The 21,189-nt window shown below is 32.0% G+C and overlaps 3 protein-coding genes across 11 annotated transcripts; all 3 read left to right on the top strand.

Moving 5' to 3' along the window:
- The first annotated feature begins 487 nt into the window (after positions 1 to 487).
- LOC101247890 (uncharacterized) lies at positions 488 to 9,500 on the top strand. 9 transcript variants are annotated; one of them, XM_004251890.5, is made up of 18 exons: positions 488 to 817; positions 994 to 1,056; positions 1,211 to 1,365; positions 1,461 to 1,574; positions 2,517 to 2,582; positions 3,341 to 3,424; positions 3,507 to 3,593; positions 4,071 to 4,162; positions 4,252 to 4,312; positions 4,654 to 4,713; positions 5,324 to 5,384; positions 6,033 to 6,140; positions 6,765 to 6,883; positions 6,962 to 7,033; positions 7,238 to 7,323; positions 7,734 to 7,830; positions 8,408 to 8,694; positions 8,957 to 9,500. In XM_004251890.5, the coding sequence occupies exons 1-17, from the start codon at positions 580 to 582 to the stop codon at positions 8,537 to 8,539; spliced, it is 1,695 nt and encodes a 564-aa protein (XP_004251938.1). In that variant the 5' UTR covers positions 488 to 579; the 3' UTR covers positions 8,540 to 8,694; positions 8,957 to 9,500. The 9 variants fall into 9 exon arrangements, with proteins under 9 accessions (XP_004251938.1, XP_010313938.1, XP_069148956.1 ...); XM_010315636.4 differs by having other exon boundaries at positions 495 to 817; positions 4,237 to 4,312; positions 7,245 to 7,323; XM_069292856.1 differs by having other exon boundaries at positions 496 to 817; positions 7,245 to 7,323.
- A 3,356-nt stretch (positions 9,501 to 12,856) lies between these two features.
- Positions 12,857 to 16,950, top strand: LOC101267872 (nudix hydrolase 2-like). The gene is made up of 8 exons (XM_019211367.3): positions 12,857 to 13,134; positions 13,230 to 13,295; positions 13,964 to 14,101; positions 14,522 to 14,599; positions 14,918 to 14,968; positions 15,092 to 15,126; positions 16,164 to 16,272; positions 16,592 to 16,950. The coding sequence occupies exons 1-8, from the start codon at positions 12,970 to 12,972 to the stop codon at positions 16,784 to 16,786; spliced, it is 837 nt and encodes a 278-aa protein (XP_019066912.2). The 5' UTR covers positions 12,857 to 12,969; the 3' UTR covers positions 16,787 to 16,950.
- A 1,476-nt stretch (positions 16,951 to 18,426) lies between these two features.
- On the top strand, positions 18,427 to 20,767 carry LOC138340594 (uncharacterized). Its single transcript, XM_069292474.1, has 2 exons — positions 18,427 to 19,792; positions 20,112 to 20,767. Exons 1-2 carry the CDS (start codon positions 18,553 to 18,555, stop codon positions 20,144 to 20,146), a joined length of 1,275 nt encoding a protein of 424 aa, XP_069148575.1. The 5' UTR covers positions 18,427 to 18,552; the 3' UTR covers positions 20,147 to 20,767.
- The last annotated feature ends 422 nt before the right edge of the window (positions 20,768 to 21,189 follow it).

The raw sequence follows: 21,189 nt of genomic DNA, 5'->3' as shown, positions 1-21,189 counted from the left end.
GTATATATGTCCCACGTGAGATTACTATTTATAATTATGCAATATTTTTTATGTCCACATGATACATATATACCTTTAAAATAGTGCAGAAATAAAAAGTCTTTTTACAAAGTTTGATTTCGTTACAACAATTTCAATCAAAATTGAGATATATTTCAAATTTTTCCCCCAACTACTTATTTGTTAAATAAAAAATTAGAAGTGACACACATATTAAGGCACCAATTATTATCATATGTTAATTATAATTTTACCTTTAATTTAAAAGATTATGCAACTCTTTAAGTATAATAAATGTATTTTCTAATTCCAAAAAATATGCATTATAATTTAGTAGTACTAGAAATTTTCTAAAAATTAAATAAGAATAAATTAAGAAAAAAAATTGTTATTCATTTTTAATTTGTTAAAATGAACAACTAAATAAAATAGAGATAAATATAAAAAAAAATATAAATAAATAAATAGGGACAGAGGTAATAAAAATCCTAACTTTTTTTTCCGGACAAACTAATAAAAAAGTGTCCGCAATCCTAAATTGGCTTATCAAGAAGAGATGTACAAATAGTTAAGTGAAGTATGCAGAAAATTGGTTCAATTTCTGATACAGTGATGGAAATATTGAATTTTCCGGCGAGTTCCTTCTTCTCCGACCAGCATGCACATACAATTATGCCTATATTGTTTTCAGGTCGAACACTCCATTTTCCGAAGCTCTCTGCAACTTCTTCTTCTTCTTCTGAATCCCATAACAGTAAACAAGTGAAATTTGCAAAGAAAATCAGCCAAAATTCTGCAACTTCTGTTCGCCGTGCAGGTAAAATTTCCGCTTCCATCCCTAAACAATTCAGTGGCAAAATTATTTACATGCTAAGAAAAAGAAGAAGAAGAAATGGCTTCATTTGCCCAATTTACTCTACGACAGGAATGCCTGATTTCTACAGTTAGTATTTAATCCTTAAGACTAACTTCAAGCTTCTATTTTGTGTCAAGGTTCTGGCAGTCCTCTAAGGAAAACCCACAAGTTGAATTTGGAAGTTTCTCCGCATAGAGCTGGTAATCTACTATAGTTTCAACCTTTTAATTGTAAAGTCGATTTTGTTTTGCATTTAAATGACGGCCCTTTATATATGTATATGGTTCAGTTGTTTGTTTATTTGTTTTTATCTGTATCAATATCTTCATCTCGTCTCGGGTGTGTATTTTACAGTGTCTGCGGTTAGATTGATGCGTATAGAGCTAGGTGGTGCATTTGCTGATCTTTTGAATGAGCAAGGGAAGGGTTCAGGGGATAATGAAATGGGATATGTTGAAAGAACTCTTGGGTTTCGCACTCGTGATTTAGATGACAGAGATTTAAGACTGGTTTCTTTCTTTGCCTTTTCTTCACTACCATGTCACGCTTCTGACAATATCAAAGCACTCGTCTTTATGGATTTCTTGAAATGTTTGTATTGTAGGTTACAGAGGTTGTTGGAGGTACCATTCGCTGGAGAAGATATCTAGATCACTTGATTCTTTCATTATGCCACGATGAGCGGACATTCAGAAGCATGGAACCTCTTCTAGTACAGGTATATTTGCCACTCCCTTTGGATTCTTTACTTTAAGAGCTTCTGATGGAATAGATTTTGTTGTCATGGTTTTAGTATTGGAGAACCTCCTAAACAGTATCTATTTGAAGTTAATATTTAATTACCGAAAATAAAGGAGAACCAATGAATTTCTTTTTCGAACGAGGTTATTTCATGATGGTTTAATTATTAGAGACTCCTCTAAAATAGCATTGATGTGAATTGAGTTATTAAAAGGGAAAGAGGAGCAGAGTTTCTCTATGAAGCAATATTACATTGGCAAGTATGACTAGTAGAGAAATTTTTTAGTTGTATCAACCATCTAGAAGTTCGAACCAATATTAATGTAAATGAGTGACGATGATAGAACACAATCTTCGATTTGCTATATGTCTTTTCAGTCTTAACAATGATTGGTATAATGTTGACTGACGAGGTTGTGTCAAGCATAATGTAATTGTCACTTGCGAGAGTTAGAATGTCATTGTGCAAGAATGATTCATTTGGTGTGAGTTGGTAGGTCATAGAAACATGGTTATCACTCCAAATAGAATATACATTACCAGTGAATTTATTTTCTAGAAGTATAGAGGTGTAAGTTTTAAAAACTAAAATAATATCCGAGGAAAATCCACCATGAGGTGTATGCTCAATGCTAAAAGAATCTCATCTCAGAGGCCGAAATGCTAATGCTATTTGGTGGTCTATCCTATTTTAATTGGTGCTGACTTTTCAACGCTCTTTGAGTTAAGCGCTTCATCCCTATGGACCTTGACATGCACTGCAAGCTTAAAATTGATAGGACCACTTGGGAAATTGAATGTGTTGGACTTGAAAGTTTCCTCTTTTCTTGCCTTCTGTGTTCCGTCCTTTTTACTTTTGAATTTGTTTGGTCATTCATAATCCCCCTCAACTGATTTTTTGCTTTGAAAACGTTGTTAGATTCTTCGAATTGGTTTCTATGAGATCACCAAGTTAGACATGCCACCTTATGCTGTTGTAGATGAGGTATGTTTATCTTATTACTTTGGTGTATACCGGCTGTTCTCCTTTTACTAAGTTATTTGATGAAAGCTGATTTGATGTCTGTCAAGAAAAATGGATGTGATTTTATATTCTGTTAAAAATAGAAATGAAGCTATGGTATAACTAGGTAATGCCTTTGAGCTTTCAACAGAGCCTTTGTTTGCTGTATTTTTTATTGAAGTGAGCGGAAAGGAAAGGAAAGATAAGATGCTTGATGACTGGTGAGGTTGGTCTAGTGGCAAGAACACTCCACTTTCAATCAATTGGTTGGAAGTTCGAGTTACACGCAGAGAAAATTGGAAAAAACCACTATTGACTCCTGGGCTAGGGGTGGTGGGATTTGTGGGAGATGGGGGTTCACCATGAAAAAAAAAATGATTGATATTTTATTTTGGTAGTCTTTCCTTATCTCTTATGCTAGAGACAAATTACTATGCAGCCAGCAGCTTACACCTTCTTTTTTCTATTAAAATTGGATTTATTTTTTTTGAAACAGATTTTAAATTGGATATTTGGTGCTACATTTGGAAATGACTCATGAGTAAAATTTACATTTCAGTAGCATCCATTTGAACATCCTAGAATGGAAAAGGATAAATTCATAACATCATTTGTGCACCCTGTATCTCTTTGAAAATAAACATTATCTCTTTTTTGTTTAATTTGACAAGTGAGGTGAACATTTCTTTTATGAAAAGTAATGTAAGTGTACTTTTTTGGATGTTTAAATCTAACTGCAGAGTGTAAGACTTGCAAAGGTTGCTCTTAGACCAGGTGCTGGTAACTTGGTTAATGGGATTCTCAGGAAACTAGCAGTCCTTAAGGTATGTCTTCTATTATTCCATCATCATATAGGATCTGACAATAAGGAATCTACTGGTTCCCTGATTCTTTTCATGTCTGCAGGAGAGTGATTCCCTTCCGGCAGTGGAAGTAAATGGTGATGATCGTCAGCAAGCACGTGGTCTTGCCACTCTTTACTCTCATCCAGTTGTACGGTTTAACTGTTTCTTCTTCAAATTTTTTGTCTTAGAGAATCCAGGTCTGTTATTATAGCAACATTTCCTGTACATCCATGGTTGTGTCAATAGATTTTCTAGAGTTATGTTTTGAAAATTTCATTTTTTTCAATGCTGTATATTTCTTTATCCATAGTGTGAGATTCTCTTATGATTTATCACTCTGATTGAAGACAAAAATAAATCTTGGGTTAAATCCTGTGGATTTAGCTTAAGTTCTAGCTTATCTTTGTAAAAACTTGTCAAAATGACCCTCATTTTGTTGCACGCTTCGGAAATTTTCATGATACTTCAATCATATGGTAATCTTATTAGGCATTTTTTTCACTATGCTTTAAAACGTTACTAATTATAGTATGCTAAGTATAGACAAACAGTACTCAAATTTGAATGACTATCTTTTCACATCTTTTAATCTTTCTTCTATTTATTCCTTTACCATGTTTTCTAGTGGATGGTAAGAAGATGGACAAAGTATTTTGGACAGGACGAAGCTATTAAGCTTATGACATGGAATAACAGCTATCCCAGCTTCAGTCTAAGGTATATGATGAATTCTTTTTTCCCTCTTTTACCCTTTCTCTGGATGATCGTGTGGAAGTTCTGAGTTCAAATAGTCTTAACAAAACTAGGGCAAATACTGGGAAAGGTTTGACAGGGGCTGATCTCGTCTCAAGGCTTAACATGTTAAAGGTAAGGTTTCGATGCCTTCCGTTCCTTGCTATTAATAAAATCTGAGGATCACTTCTAGTCTCTCTCACTATCTCTGATAATGTACCTTATTCAAACTCTAAGTTTTGATGTCTAGTTGACCAAAGAGAGGCAAATAGATATCATCCATCACTAGTTAAGATTTAAGGATTTGAATAGAAGTTCATCATAATGGAGTCTTCTTTTGCTTTTTGACAAAACAGGATGAGTGTCCTAAACACTAATTGAGATCATCATATTGAATTTTCTGAATTATGCTTCAATATTCTGCATTTGTTTCGTGTATCACTATGATTCATTGTGTTTCCTTTCTTGAACTTCAGGTCCCACATGAGCCTTCTCTATACTTGGATGATTTTGTTCGTCTAAAAACTGGAATGCAGGTATGACTTCAAAAAGCTTGATAAGATCTTCAAAGTGTGTTTACTATATGTTCATATTTATGACATTTATATGTCGATATGTCACTTTATTAGTGATCGGCATTTAGTAACTTATCAAGAATGAAACCAGAATGTGTGTCCGTTACTTTTTAGTTCTCAAAATTACCACAGAGACTTAATATAAAGGAAGTGTCAACTCTTTTCATGTGAGGGATGGCCTAGTCAAAAGAACCCGTCACCTTTAAGGCTCTAACAAAGAGGTCGGGGATTTGATTCACCGAAGGAGCTAATTGGGAAAAGGACCACCATTGACTCTTGAGCGGAGGAGTTTGTGAGGCGGGCTTTACCAGATCAAAGAATTAGAAAAGCTAGTCTAACAACTGTTTCTGCTATGGTACTGATTCTTGTTATGGACGAAATAGCTGGAAAAAATGGAGAGACGAAATCACCTACTTGATCTTCTGTTGTAGATGACACCAAAAATGTTGATTGGAAGTATTCTCATGTATTTTTATGTCTTTTTAAAGTTTGACCTGGTTTTAAATTTAGCTTCATATACACAATTGATGTGTTCTGCAGCTCATTGACTTTTAAAGTCTTTTACTTTCAGAATGTTATACAGGCTGGGTTACTAAAAGAAGGCTTCTGTGCAGTCCAGGATGAAAGTGCCGGTAATCGCCTTATAGAACTCAAAATGTTGGAGTATGGGGAGTTATAATAAATGTTTAGTTGAGTATGTTGCAAGAAATGCCTTCTTGCATTTTCAGTTATCCCTTGACCCTGCCTTTGCATACAACTATTCTTTTGGCAGGCAGGGGGTGGATGTGGGTGGGTTAATTCCAGTTTAACAAAGCTTTGTGAACACAGTTGTTTTCATATGTTCTTCCAATCAACATGATTAATGAAGGAGATTCAGCTTTCTTTTAAATAACTTGGAGCACTCACATGTCTATATTCCAAGGATCATAATCTAGAAATTGAGCTATTCCTTACAGGGATGTTCATACATTACGTATCATCGCGAAGAAAAGAAAATTCCCTCTTTGTTTTTGGTTTATTAGTAATTTTCTATGATTATTTTGCTTAATTGAGGGTGTCCCCACTTCCTTTTACAAGTTCTACACAGTGGCAACTAGTGTCCAGTTACTGGAAAAATGGATTGGCATTTTGTTGGTCGTTGACTTGTATATCATTTTACAAATGTGATGGCCTCATTGAGATAATGCATTTGTTGATACTTGAGTTTGCAACCTGTAAATATTTCATAGATAGTGAAAAATGATTTGAGATCATTGCCATAACAACCCTTGTTACTGCAGGATTAGTAGTCTCTATTGTTGATCCACAGCCTGGTGAGAACATAATTGATTGTTGTGCTGCTCCAGGAGGGAAAACCTTGTTCATGGCATCCCGTTTGAATGGCCAAGGTAACCTTCATACAAACTTTGGTTATCAGAGCTGACGGCTGAAAGCTTCTACAGCAGAAATTACATGGAAAAATATTGTCCTTTTACATATTTTGGGAGCTACTTAAAGGAAATATCTGTTCTCACAGGAGCATAGCACATGCAGAATTTAAATTTGTGTATTCAATAATGAAATAAAACATAGGGCAGAAATGCCTATCCTAGAAAAGTAGACAATCATGGTGTCTGGTATACAAGCAACATATTCCGTTGTCCATCACTACAACAACTAACCTCAGTCCCAAACAAGTCAGGCTCTATAGTAACTGCATTTATATACTGTTGTCTAACATAACTCAATCAAAAGTTAACAGGTTCAATGCCTGGTAATATCCAATTTTTTCTTTTGAGGATTTCGGAATCAGGAGGGCTGGTCGTATTTTTTTGTTTTTCCACTGGATAGTCTACTTTTTACTATTGATTAGTGGTCCAATGCTTGTTAAAACATGGTGTATTATTAGCATTTTCAGTGGCTATTGTCACATAGTTTTTGCCAGCACTCTGGTCATTAACCTTTTCTTACGTATTAGAGTTATGTTTATTGACTCTTTAACACTATACTTTAGTGCTTTACTTGTTTGTCAGGTAAATTATTTGCTGTTGACATAAATGAAGGTCGATTGCGGATACTCAGAGAGACAGCCAAGCTGCACCAAGTTATTGATGTTATCAGTACTATCCATTCTGATCTTCGATCTTTTTCTGTAAGAACTTGCAAGTTCTAACAAAAACGCATGGTATTTTACTGTCTATCTGCTAATCCCTGGTTTAACTTTAAACAGACGGATAAACTCGTAGAATGGGATAAAGTTTTACTGGATGCACCTTGTTCAGGGCTTGGTGTTCTTTCAAAGGTATTTCCATTCAAAGATGTACACAATTTTATAGTTTGATATAAGCTTGCTTGGTCTAAAAGTTTTGGTCCTTCATTCCTCTTTCTTCTTTTGTCATATTCACTGTTCTTGCTAGTTGCTTTTATGGTTCATCCTTCTTTAAGCCAGAAGTGGTAGTATAGATGGGTCATTTGAAATGTGTATTTCTTCTTTGTTTTGAGAAAGCGAGCAGATTTGCGTTGGAATAGGAAACTGGAAGACATGGAGCAACTTAAACATTTGCAGGATGAGCTTCTCGATTCAGCTTCCAGGTAAAACCAATAGTTCTTAATTCATAATTTAAGTGTAACCTTGACCTGAATTACTGTTGCCAGTGAATTTTCTCTTTTAGAAATATATTGAGTAACTTTTTCCTAGTAATGACTGGTGAGGGTAATGCAAGTTCTAAAGTGGATTAAAAGGCACAAATCTTTATAATGATTCTCCTATAGAGGACTAGAGAGTTGGAAAATGAGATGAATAAACTGAGTTGGTGTTATTTATAACTCAATTTGCCCGCTTTATTAAGTCATGGCTGGTTAAATTTCTTACTGCAACTACACGTACTTACAGTCTGAAATGCCTCTAGGTTTTATGCATTATGAGCTGCTATCTTTACACATTAACATATGATGTTCTATCTTTGTTTCCTTTCCCTTTATGTATTTTTCTGCTTCTGCAGGTTGGTGAAGGCAGGTGGAGTGCTAATTTACAGCACATGTTCCATTGACCCTGAAGAGAATGAGGAAAGAATTGAAGCTTTTCTTTCAAGGCATCCAGTAAGAAACTTTATTGAAGCATGTTAATGGCTCTGTCTCTCAGCTCCAAAGTTATTTCTTTCATAAAATCAGCTACAACATATATATTATGCTAAAAAGTAAAAACCCATTTCAGGCATTAAGGAGTGAGGATCTTGCTTCCTGTTGAGTTCGTGGTAAATGGGACTATACGCTTTAAGTAGGAAGTATATCTATATTTGTCAAATAACTTTACCATGGGTATATGCTTTATGTAGATAGTATATCTATATTTGTCAAATAACTTTTCACCCAATGGAAGACAGACCAAATATTCAGGAAAAAAAGGAAAGAGAAGAAACTGACGTGTCCGAAATATATAAGAAACTGCTAGTGTCAATTCTACTTTATCATCTGGCTTCCACATATATTTTCTTTCATAATTTTGGCATCTTATCTTGATATTCTCCTGTCTGGATTGATCATCCACGTATTCTCTCTGGTTTAGAGATAAATTTATCTTCTAGTCTAGTTTCTATTCCTGCACATTGGTCCAACTATTACCATCATTTTCTATTCATGCACATTGATCTGACTGTTTCCATCATTTTCCTTGCAGGAATTTGACATTGATCCTGTGAACAAATATGTACCGGAGAATTTTATTACTACCCGAGGTTTCTATATGTCTAATCCTGTGAAGCATGAACTTGATGGAGCCTTTGCAGCTCGTCTGGTTAGGTCTCAGTAAATTGAGAACAAGGAGCATTTTCCACAAATTTTTAGTATGTCGTGAAAAAGCATCTTTAGGACAGAGAGCTCTTTTCCACAGACAACCAAGTTTTTGCTTTTATGCCTTCCCTACAGCATGAGAATCCAGACCATCTCTTTTCACATATTTCTCAGGTAGAGCGCGTCATCAGTTTAATAGTCATGAAATCCTAATTGACTTACTTCTTCTGTAAAGCATGTTTTTTGTCAAATAAGTGCATTGTTGAATTGTATGACCAACTCATAACACTCGAGGTGTTAGAGAGAGACTTGAACCCAAGACCTCTACTTACTCCAGTATCATGTAGAATTGTGCGACCAAACTCATCTAAAAGTTTAAGCTATAATTTTGCCTAAACATGCAAAAAGCTATAATTTTGCCCTTCCATAATTTCAGGTCGTTCATGCAAAGCCTTATATGCAATCCACTCTTCAAGTTTGAGAGCTCAAAGGCCATCATCATACGGTACAGCAACCATACAAGTTATAAGCATACCGCAACAAGATGAAATATCATTTTATATGGCATTCTAGTGTCCAGTTGCTGAAAGATGGGATGCAGAGGCAGCAGGCTGTATTGTTCTCGTCCACGAGAATCTGAGGTGTGAAACATCTCAAATGACTCTAAGGTGAGTTCTGAGGCTTTTTCTTCGCCTCTTTGCAGAACGTAAAACTTGTGTGTTTATGGCATTATGGGTGTCTCTTCATTTGCTGTGAAGAGTGACAGAGGTGACTAATGTGAGTTTTGCCCCCCCCCCCCCCCCCCCTCCCCTAAATCAATGATGATGTATATGAATCAGAACTTTTTTCTGTTCACTTTGTGTCACTAAGATTTCAGATTAGAATAGTAATCCTTATATTGTGTTTAGAGTTTAGACCATTTGTTTTCATGTTAAAATATACCTGTTTATTAGATAATTAACAAGTTTTTAGTTTCTTAACCTCCCCATCTTTGAGTTCCTATTAATTCAATTTCAGTACAGTTAACAAGGGTACTATGACACTAATTATCCCATAATGATTGGATGGATTGTTAAAGATACTTTAGTAATTTGACTTGTAATTTTAGGGGTTCATGCTTGTAAAATTATATAGACTAGTTTCATATCATGTGTGTGTTGTACGTGTATATCAAGTTATGTAATATATGATTTTGTATATAATATACAATCTTTTAAAAATAAAGTTGAGTAAATAAATATAACGAATGAAAGTTTCTATGAATAATCAATTTGGATCGTAGTCCTATTCGGTACATGTTTTTTTATTATTACTTATTTTGATTTATGAGGTACAAACATAAAATGAGATGCAGAGGCAGCAGGCTGTGTTGCCTCTGTGTGAATGTTTTAGGCATAATAGTCGATTTGATTCGCATGTATCCGGAAAATTTTATATATAGGAGAGTGACGAGCGACACTTGTAATTATATATTTATTGCAGATCCATGTGAGTTCTCTTGAATTTGGTCTTAAATACTTCTAATTTTGACTTCATGTATCTCGAGATGTATGTATCTGGATGCACAAAATCTTATAATATTCGTAATATTGCAAATTAGAGTGTATCGAAGTAATAAGCTCCTAAACTAGTAAATTTACGTAAGCTTTCCTTTAATATAATATATTTCGGAAATCATATTTACTTGTCAACTTATACTATTTGGAAAGCCCGGTAATACTTGTCCAGTTTATAAACTAAAACCAATTAATAATTTATTATTTTGTGTCTAGTTTTACCCTTGTTATCGAGTACTATTCATTTTGCAATATTTGGATGACATCTAACCAACAAGGGTGATATAGTAGATTATTCCTTTATTTATTATTTCTTAAAGAGGGTGTCAAGTCAAACATTAACAAGTAAAGATGGACGAATGGAGTAGTATATACATACATTTAGAAGAATAAATCGATAAAAATATCTTTTACTTTCTAGAAATGAGTATTTTCTTTAGGAATGTGTGCCACTTAGGTCTTGTTCGTTTTTATTAAAATTAAAACGTCGGAATCAAAATGCATATTTGAATGATTTAGATCTTGTTTTGTACATTCCTTGATTAACACTATTTGTCTTCATAAATTTGTTTACACATTCATGAGGTCTTTTTTGCATTTTAATCGAATAAAACTTTTACAATAAATTCTATCAATTCTTAAAAGGAAAAAAAATAAAGAATTAAAAGTTTAAAAGAAATAATTTGAATAACTAATAAAGTTTGAGAATGAGAAGAGCTTGAATATATCTTTAAAGAAAAAAATATGAAGCATAACTTTTTTTCAAAAATAAAAACGTCTTTAAAAAAACCTGAATGAGAATAAGATTCTATCACAATTCTAATTCATTTATACTATTAAAAGTATATGGATTTACTGTAACAGTGTGAACAAAAATTATAATAACAGGAATAATTTTTTTTATATAAAATAATTTTCATGCAACTACTATATTAGAGACTCTTAAAATAAACTTAAGAAGAACGTCTTCCCACGCAGAGTCAAAGCAATTTTTTGGAGTTTTGAGTCAATTTTCTTCTTCTTCTTCTTCTTTGAAAATGTAATTTGTAAATTACTTCGACAAATTTTAAAGATTAATTTTTATTCTATACTATTTTTCTATGGATCTGTTATTAATTTGGACTTAGTAATCATAATATTTTTTTGGACCAACGAATAATGACCCTTGACTTGAAAATAGAAATTAAAAGTATAAGCAGCCAAACACACACAAATCTGCATGTCACATTAATTATTACTACTATTACTTTTGGCTGGAAATGAGTTTTAATTTTAAACAAATGAAAATGGGGTCTAATTTAAACTTTCTTGGGTTTCAAGAAAAATAGAAAATTTAATATAAATGACTTTAAAAGTTGATATAGTTTTTAGGTTTGATTTGGGTTTTAATTTGAAAAAGTAACAATATAAGACAAGGTTGAGATTTGAAAACATTCATAAGGTAGTTTTTTTTTTTAAAAAAATATTGTTCATCCATAAAAATAATACGTTTAAATTTATGAAAATAATTTAAGATTAATTATGTGAGTTAAATTGATATTGCAATGTAATGATATTGAAATAAATCCATAAAAGGAAAGATAAATGAATATTAAAACAATAGTAATTGAATTGTGTATTGAAATCCTGCACTTTTGAACCAAAAACTCGTATATTTTATTTAAAATCTATGCATATTTTTAAAAAAATTAAGCTTTTTTGGGCACATTCTAAGTTTGTTAATATTTCTTCACCTATTAAGATAATGTGATTTCCCATTGATGATGAATTAGTAGGGTCGTAATACCATATAGTTGTACAGAAAAAAATTTGTAGGCCATTGGGGGCTTACCTAGAGATAGTCGAAGAGGTTCATCCAAACTTTTTTGGTGAAAAATTATATTATATATAAGATACTTTAAAAAAATTTATGTCTATATTGATTTTGAACTTCATAATATAAGATTAGATGTTGTTTTAGTAATTAAGGTTATAACACTCACCTCAAGCAATGACGTAGTTACATGGTTGTCAACGTGTCCAATTGGACAACCTTTCTAGGAAAAAAAATGTTGTATGTGTTGAAGAAGAAGGAAGGTGACGATTGAAACATACATGTCAAAAGGAACAGGTCCAACAAAGGCGACTAGAGAGTTTACAACATTGTTGTAGAATTAGAGTTGCACTAGGATTAGACTACTCATGTTATTAGGATTATATTACGACTAGGATTAGATTACGATTAGGATTAATATAATACAACTAAGTAAACTCGTTAGTCAGCTTCGTTGGACATGTTACATGTTCCAATCTTCAGCTTCCTTCTTCATCAACATTTGTTGTAGACACGTCAGTCAGCTGCGTTGGACCTGTTCGTTTGATATGTTCGAATCATCAGCTTCCTTCTTCTTTAACAGTATATATAAGTAAAATAATACACAAAATAATTAAATAACATAATTTGGACACCCTTAACTCAACAAGCAGTAATTTAGATGTTTGAATTAAAATTATGCTCACGTGTTTAAATCTCACTAGTTCTACTTTTCTTCAAATCCCCTTAATTAAATTTCTGTATCCGCCACTGTAGGCCATTAGCCTGACAACCTCATGTAAAGTGGCCCCCATCATCACGTATAACCTAGAAGAAGAAATCAACAAATTTGAGTTATGGTCTAAATGGACCCAATTACACGCCACCACACCAATTACACACTACCTTCTCAAAGGACCCTATTGAAAACTACTTGTCCCCATGCATCACTTTATATTATATATATATATATTCACTACCTGTCTACTTTCATTCATCACACATTCTTTTAATTCATAGCTTAATTACCTTCATTCATTTCTCAAATTCTATTAATTCATTCATTTAACCTAATTGATCATATAATTAATATCCATCTTTATGGAGAAAATGTTGGTCCAAATCAATGGTGTTACTAAGATTCATGAGCTTCTTCCGGCGATTAACGATGAACATGGAGGTGTTACTGTAAAAGTTGAGACTCCAATGGAACCTAATGTCTTTCATTACATGCTTAAACATTCGATAACAGAGTGGAAGATGCAGGTATTAATTACGCAGAAATTATTTGTTGATTAATTTGTCTTAGTTAGTTATTAGTGTATATACTTAATAATTACTAATTTATTTTATTTTTGCAGGGAAAGAAGGGTGTATGGATTAAAATCCCTATTGAACTTGCAAATTTAGTTGAGATTGTAGTAAAGGTAATTAATTAATTTCTTCAGCATATGTACTTAAAAAAATTTTATTATTATTTTATCATGGTGTTTGTTTAACGGGCCGGGTTAAGTTGGTTCCTCCGAAATAATCACAATAATAAAATTTACATGTAGCGGAAAATTGAGTTGATGTTGTTGCATTTAGAGTCCTTAAAGTCTTTAACAACATTTATATAGAGTGCTAGTTATAATATATGCTCATATTTAATATTGCGGCTAAATACAATTATATTATTGTCGTTGAATAACTGATGCTAAATCCATTATTTATTATATGGATGTGTTTTCATTGGTGATCAGTGGCGTAACTACGTGGTGGTAAGGGTATCCAATTGGACATCCTTCGTCGAAAAAAATATACCGTATATACAAGTAAAATGATATACGAAATGATTAAATAACATAATTTGGACACTCTAATTAACACAACAAGCTATTGTAGCCCAAGGGCTTCAGATGCTTGGAATGAGATAATAGTGCTCGCGTGTTTGAATCTCAATAATTCTACTTTTTGAGAAAAAGTTTTTGTTGTGCTATTTCTGGACACCCTACATGAAATTCTTGATTCTGTCCCCATTGGTGATTCAACACGAGTGCAACAATACTTTTTTTTTTTTGAGCAAAAATTAAAATAAATTGTGAAATGTGAACAGGAAGGGTTTTGGTATCATCATGCAGAACCTGATTACTTGATGCTTGTGCATTGGATTGCTGATAGTGAGAGTACTATACCTGCAAATGCCTCACACAAAGTCAGCATTGGTGCTATTGTACTCAATCACAAAAGAGAGGTAATTTCAACTTGCTTCAATATGTCCTAATTCATGTGATACACATATGCGGAGGCGGATTTAAAATTTAAAATATTTCTGGTGCACCAGTATAATCTTAATTTAACATTAGTGAAACTTACAATAGTTCTGATTGAGCCCGAACCCAGGTCATAAGGGTGGATTCTTTGGAAAGTGTCATTTTGTACTTTTCATGAGTGTACTGTAACTTATATTTAATTTTTGTCAGTTTTCCAATATATATATATATATATATATATAATATAATTTTTTTTTCAAAATTAACGAATGCACATGCATCCTCACCTTCAGCTACGAGATAAATACAATTACTTTCTATTTGCATGCTAATTAGAAAACTATTTACACTAAGAAAAGTATATTATGGTTTATTATGAAAAAATAATTGTTGTTTTTCAGTTGCTTGTTGTGCAAGAGAATATTGGCAGATTAAAAGGAAGTGGTATCTGGAAGATCCCTACTGGTACTCTTGAGGAGGTATATTTGCTTTTTAATTGAATCTAGATAATTTTTATTTTATTCGTTCAATTTGTATAATTTATTTTGACCTAACATAATATTTAAGAAAAGAAAAAGAAATTTTAAATCTTGTAATCTAAAATTAAAGATATGTCAAGTGTTTCAGAATGTTATCTGATCTCGTAATATTAAACATGTTATGAAGAAAGTTATGCCAAAAAAAGAAAAGAGTCATCTTTAAAAAAAAATAGAATTACGAATAAAAGGTCGATTATATTTTTTTATTTTTCATGTATAGTATGTTGAGACGTTTTTCGATATTTGATACATTTTCAGGGTGAGAGTATATTTGAAGGTGCAATAAGGGAGCTAAAAGAAGAAACTGGAGTAAGTATAAATACATTTATATAATTAATGAATTTTAATTATGTAGATGTATACATTATTATATTTTTCATGTTACTAATATGTGATTTATTTATTTATTTTTCTCTTATATATTAATTCCAGATTGACACAGAATTTATGGAAGTGCTTGCATTCAGGTAGGAAACTTTTGCCACAAGAATATTTTGAAAATTAAGGAGAAATTATATTTGTCATGGCTAAGACTAAAAAGATTTAACTTTTCATATTTTAAGAAAAAGTCAAAAAGAATATTATTGAGTCATGATCAAATATTGAAATTTAATTGCTAACAAGTCAAAAATTTAAGATTCAATTAGTCAAGGTCGTCGACCTTTTATTAATTGTGTATACAAAAAAAAATAAAAATTACTCCCTAGAACCATTTACTTGTATCCTTACTAAGGACCCGTTTGGCCCAAGAATACTTTTGAGAAAAATTTGGAAAAAGTGGTGTTTAAATATATTTGTCAAGTATTTCAAGTCGTCAAATATTAAAAAATATATATATATAGTTGAGCCAAATTTTAATATTTGAATTTTGTTTTAAAAAAATCAAAATTAATTCCAGTATTATTTGTTACTACCTCCTCCGAAAAAGTTAGAGTTCTAATTTGAGGAATAAATTTGAGAAAAATAAACAATTTGTGTTTAATGAGTTATAATTATAAATGAACAATGACAAGTTTGAATATGCAATTAATGAATTGTCTTACCTATGTTGTTATCAATTATATTATAAGGTTATTTTTAATAGAACATATCCACTATAAAATGATAATATAAATTTATGGGCATTTTTAATAATTTCTAAAATCAATGAGTACAAATCATATTTTTTGAGATAGTCCAACATTTATAAAAAAATTTGTAGCCAAACACATAATGAAGCTTCGCTAATATACTTTACCAAAAATATTTAAAAACGTGAGATCAAACGCTAGCTAAAAATAGTTCGAGAATAATTGTCATGGAAACTTGTGCCGGCTAAATAGGAGACATTGAGAATGAGTTTGGAAGAAATCAAAATTAGAACAATTAATTAGCAATTGAATATTGTGATACAAAAAAATTCTTGACATAAATTTCAATAACTAAATATTAATCATATGGTCAATTGTATGGACTTTTTCAGTATGTTAAATAATTATTTTTTGATTGAAAATCATTTATGCAGGCAAATACCCAAATCATTTTTTAACAAGTCAGACTTATTCTTCCTTTGCATGATGCGTCCATTATCATTTCACATCCAAAAGCAAGACTTAGAAATTGAGGCCGCTCAGGTAATTATTAAAAATACAAGTAAAGAATTGAAAAAAATTCTCTGTTTTACTTTTATAGGTATTGAGTAATGAATTTCGTATTTAATTATCATAAAATTATTTTTGAGTTTACCGTTGTTCACTATTTTTACCTGAAATATCATACTATTATTCAAATACAAAAAGCCAACAATTGATATAATAGTTCATATAGGAAATTCAAATACACGCTGATAATACAAAAATGAAACTCAAAAAATTAAAATACTTTTTGATATGTTTTTTGACTGAAATTTTTTTAACTACGTTATTAAATAATGTTTTTTTTTTTGGTTTGCAGTGGATGGCATTTGAAGAATATGCTAATCAACCTTTAATTCAAAAAGATGGTCTTTCAAAGTACATTAGAGATTTATGTTTAGCAAAATCAGAAGGTGATTATCAAGGATTTACTCCAATGACAATAACATCATCAGTCATTGATGATCATATTAGTTCCCTTTATTTTCTTAAGGATGCTCTTCACCAGGATTAATAATTACTTACTTCTATTTTACCTAATTTGTTACAAGTACTAATTATTTGATTATTCTTTTTCAATTGCCTATACTCCAAAATAAAGTTTACGTTGTATCCAAAACAATTATTTATGTATGTATCTTTCCATATACAAAATACAATAAAGAATGTTTTTTTTTTCATTCTTATTTTCAATTTACATGCGTCATGTTTTATTAAGTCATTTTTCATTAAAATTAAAAGAAAAGTCAGTACCTCTATACTGAATGAAAAAAATAATGATATGAGTTTGATTAATTTTTCTATTTGGCTTGCTAACAAATATTTCAATGAAAAATTAGGAAAGTTGAATTTTTTTAGAGGATTGAAAAAAAAAGAGTTAAAATTAAATGACCAATTTAAAAAGTGCAAATTAACATTGAGTGGAAGTGTAGTGTACTTTTATTCCATTACAATCTATTAGCCTAATTAGTTGATCGTGATAAAAAAAACTATTGGTTTCACTTGAGTCGTTAGCGTAATGAAGAGAGATTGTGAGAATAAAAATATTTTTTTAAAAATGGAAAAAAAAATAATGGAGTTCTTAATCTTAATCATTCAAATCTAGCTCATTAAATTCGATTGATTTTTTAAGGTTTGAATCTTAATCATTTAGATTCAGTTCATTAAATCAATTTATTTCTTTTTAAACAAATCTTTTCATTAATTTGAAAATCTGAGCACATCAGATCGGTAAGAGAGTCTTAATATTATTCAGACATATTTAATTTCATGGTAAAGTATGACAAAAGTCCCACATTCGGTGGTTAATGAGATATGTAGACTCCTTATAAGGCTTGTGAGTTAGGCCTAAAATCTAATTTAACGTTTCATATGCACATTCAAATATTGAAAATAATTTCAACGTTCAGATCTAGACACCACGTCATAATATTCTTATATGTATTCAGATGTAGACATCTAAATTTTAATACACATCTTAATATTAGATTTTTATTCAAATTTAGACATTTTAATTTTAATAGATACAACTAAGGCCTTAGAATCATAGAGTAAATGAGAATATTATCACATATATCGTTAAGGTTATTGATCAGACCGTCTCAAAGTAATTGCTATAAAATTTGGATTCTCGAAACTAAATTATATGAATATTGATGAATATTTTTTTATCAAATTGTAATGAGAAAATACATAATTTATAAAGCTTTTTAGTATAGTTTAAAAATATTTAAATCTTAATTATGAAATATTTAATTGATTTAATTCAACTTAACCAAAAAAAATATTAAAATTTTGAGTAAAATAAATTAGAGGGTGGAGAATGTTGAATCTCACTGGCAGATTGACGAAATTTGAAGGCAAGTTTTGGCAATTTTCGCGAACCAATTTTTGAAAATGAATAGTTTGATGAGTTATTTTAATTTTGAGTAAAATAAATTAAAATCTATTGAAAATAATAGATAGCAATTAGTTGTTAGTTAAAGTAGTTAGTTGGTACAACTATACAGCTCATTAGTTAGTTATGAGCATAAATTAGTTATAACTGTTTTACTGAATTGGTTATGAACATGTGATGTATATATACATGTAGATACTGATCTTATCAATATACAACAAACACATTTTTTACACTACATTCTGTTATTCCTTCTTCTCTCTTCTCCAATCTTCACTTTTGCGTATCACATTCTTCTCTGCACACACCTGCACACAAATCACCATTGAAGAAGTTAATCAGCTAAGTAGTTGAGCAGCTGAGTCTTCATTGAAGGTGTTAACATGGTATCAGAGCAGGTGAGTGAATCAACAACAATGGCAGTCGATCTTGTCATCCGTTACACGCATCCTCTTTATTTGCATCCATCGGACACTCCAGGGTCTGTTATTTGTCCTGTTAAGCTGACAGAATCAGAAAATTATGGCTTATGGAGGAGAACTATGCGAATTTCTTTACAAGCTAAGAGGAAACTAGGTTTTGTAATGGGAACCTGTAAGAAGGCAAGCTTTGAAACAAAGTATCATGATCAGTGGGATACTTGCAATGCAATTGTTCTCTCATGGCTCATGAACACTGTGTCTTCCAATCTCTTAAGTGGCATTGTGTATGCATCATTAGTCTGGGAAGATCTCAAGGAACGATTTGATAAGGTCAATCATGTGAGGATTTATCAGTTACATAGAGAGATTGCTACAATTGCGCAAGGGATTGATACTGTTTCAGTTTATTTTACAAAATTGAAGGAACTGTGGGCAGAGTATGATGCAATGGTGATATTTCCAAGCTGTGGATGTTCAAAGTCAAAGGATTATGTTGAACATTTACATCAACAACGACTGATTCAATTCCTTGCAGGCTTGAATGAATCACATTCGCAGGCTAGGAGGCAAATTCTCATGAAAACTTCTGAACCAACTCTTAATCAGGCATATGCCATGATTGTTGAAGAAGAGAGTCAGAGATCTGATGTAAATCATAATTCTATGGGAATGAAATCCATAGCTGAAGGAAATGATGTTACAGCTCTTTGGACTGCTAAACATCCACCAAAAATTCGATACAAGTCTCCAAATACTTTCTGTGATCATTGTCACACAAAAGGCCATGTAAAAAATGATTGTTTTCAGCTTATAGGGTATCCATCTTGGTATAAAGGGAAGAAGAAAGATGGAACTAATATGCAACATAATGCACCTGTTTTTAAACCAGAATATGATAATCGTAATGTAGGGCCTTCTTATGGAAACTTGTCATTTTCTCACAATCATAATTCTGCAGGAGAAGTTCACAAATCTATTGGAGGAAATGATCACACAGGAGTTGGAACACATGCTCATGGTTATGGTGGATTACATGGATCTCATAATTGTTCAGGATCCAATATTACTGCTGACATGTGTGTTCATGGATATAGTTCTACAGGATCATGTAATCATGGAGGAGCTGGTGTTAACATGGCTTTTACAAGCAATCAACTCAGCCATCCTAATTCAAAAAATTCTCCTTCAACTAACACTGCAGGTATTGTTAACTGTTCAGCAGTACATAGTTCATCTAGCCATAGATGGATAGTTGACACAGGTGCAACAAATCATATGTCCTCTACTCCAGACTTGCTTCATGATACTCAACCTCTACCTACAACTGAATACAATAAGGTTCATTTGCCTAATGGTCAAAAAATACCAACTGTTTTTAGTGGAAAGTCTAGATTGACACAAGGAGATATATCTCATGTTCTATATATTCCAGACTTCAAATACAACTTATTGTCGATTTCTGAGCTGACTAAAGAACTGCATTGTTGCATGGTGTTTATCCTGATCATTGCATATTGCAGGACCTTCACACTGGGAAGGTGAAGGGGACTGGTAGCATGGAAAATGGTTTGTACTATTGGTCACACATTGTTTCTCCAACTGTTGCTTCTTCTGTTTCTCCTTCAGCTGCTTTGAGTACATTGGATAATGTTGATTTGTGGCATAGAAGATTAGGACATATTCCTCACAAGGTTCTTCAGCAAATGCAAATACCACACATCATGTCCAATATGTCCTTTGGCAAAGCAAACTAGACTGCCTTTTCCTCAAAGTTCTACTAGAGCTGATAATGTGTTTGATTTGATTCATGCTGATGGTTTGGGTCCATATAAATTTCCTACTCATGATGGAAATAGATACTTTCTTACTTTGGTAGATGATTGTAGTAGAATGGTATGGATCTTCCTCCTCAAATATAAAAGTGATGTATTTATTGTATTGAAAGACTTTCTTCAGCTAATACAAAGGCAATTTGGTGGTTATATCAAAATATTTCAAAGTGATAATGGTACAGAATTCTTTAATTCTCATTGTAGTGAGTTGTTTAGAACAGCAGGGATTGTTCATCAAAGCTCTTGTGTTTACACACCCCAACAGAATTGGGTAGTAGAGAGGAGACACAGACAGATTCTAGAGGTTGCTAGAGCTATTAGATTTCAAGCTAATTTGCCTATCAGATTTTGGGGTTTATGTGTTCAAAGTGCAGCTTATTTGATTAACAGAATACCATCTACTGCATTGTCAGGAAGATCTCCTTTTGTTATGTTTTTTGGCAAAGAACCTTCTCTACATCATCTTAGAGTTATGGGTTGCTTATGCTATGCTGTCAATCACCATACTCATGGTGATAAATTTGAGACAAGATCCATCAAGTCTGTGCTTATGGGCTATTCTACCACCCAAAAGGGATACAAATTATATGACTTATCTACTAAAACCTTCTTCATTAGTAGAGATGTTATATTTAGAGAAGATCAATATCCATTTCAACATATTCAAGATGAGTCCTATGACTCTTCTTTTTTTGAAAATTCTGATATGTTTGTTTCTGATGATTCTCCTACCATCCCTTTACATGAACCATTTATTACTTCTCCG

Source organism: Solanum lycopersicum, chromosome 12, assembly GCF_036512215.1.
Source record: "Solanum lycopersicum chromosome 12, SLM_r2.1".
NCBI lineage: Eukaryota > Viridiplantae > Streptophyta > Magnoliopsida > Solanales > Solanaceae > Solanum > Solanum lycopersicum.
Note: the sequence above shows the minus strand (reverse complement) of the source record. Positions and strands in the feature narration are given on the sequence as shown.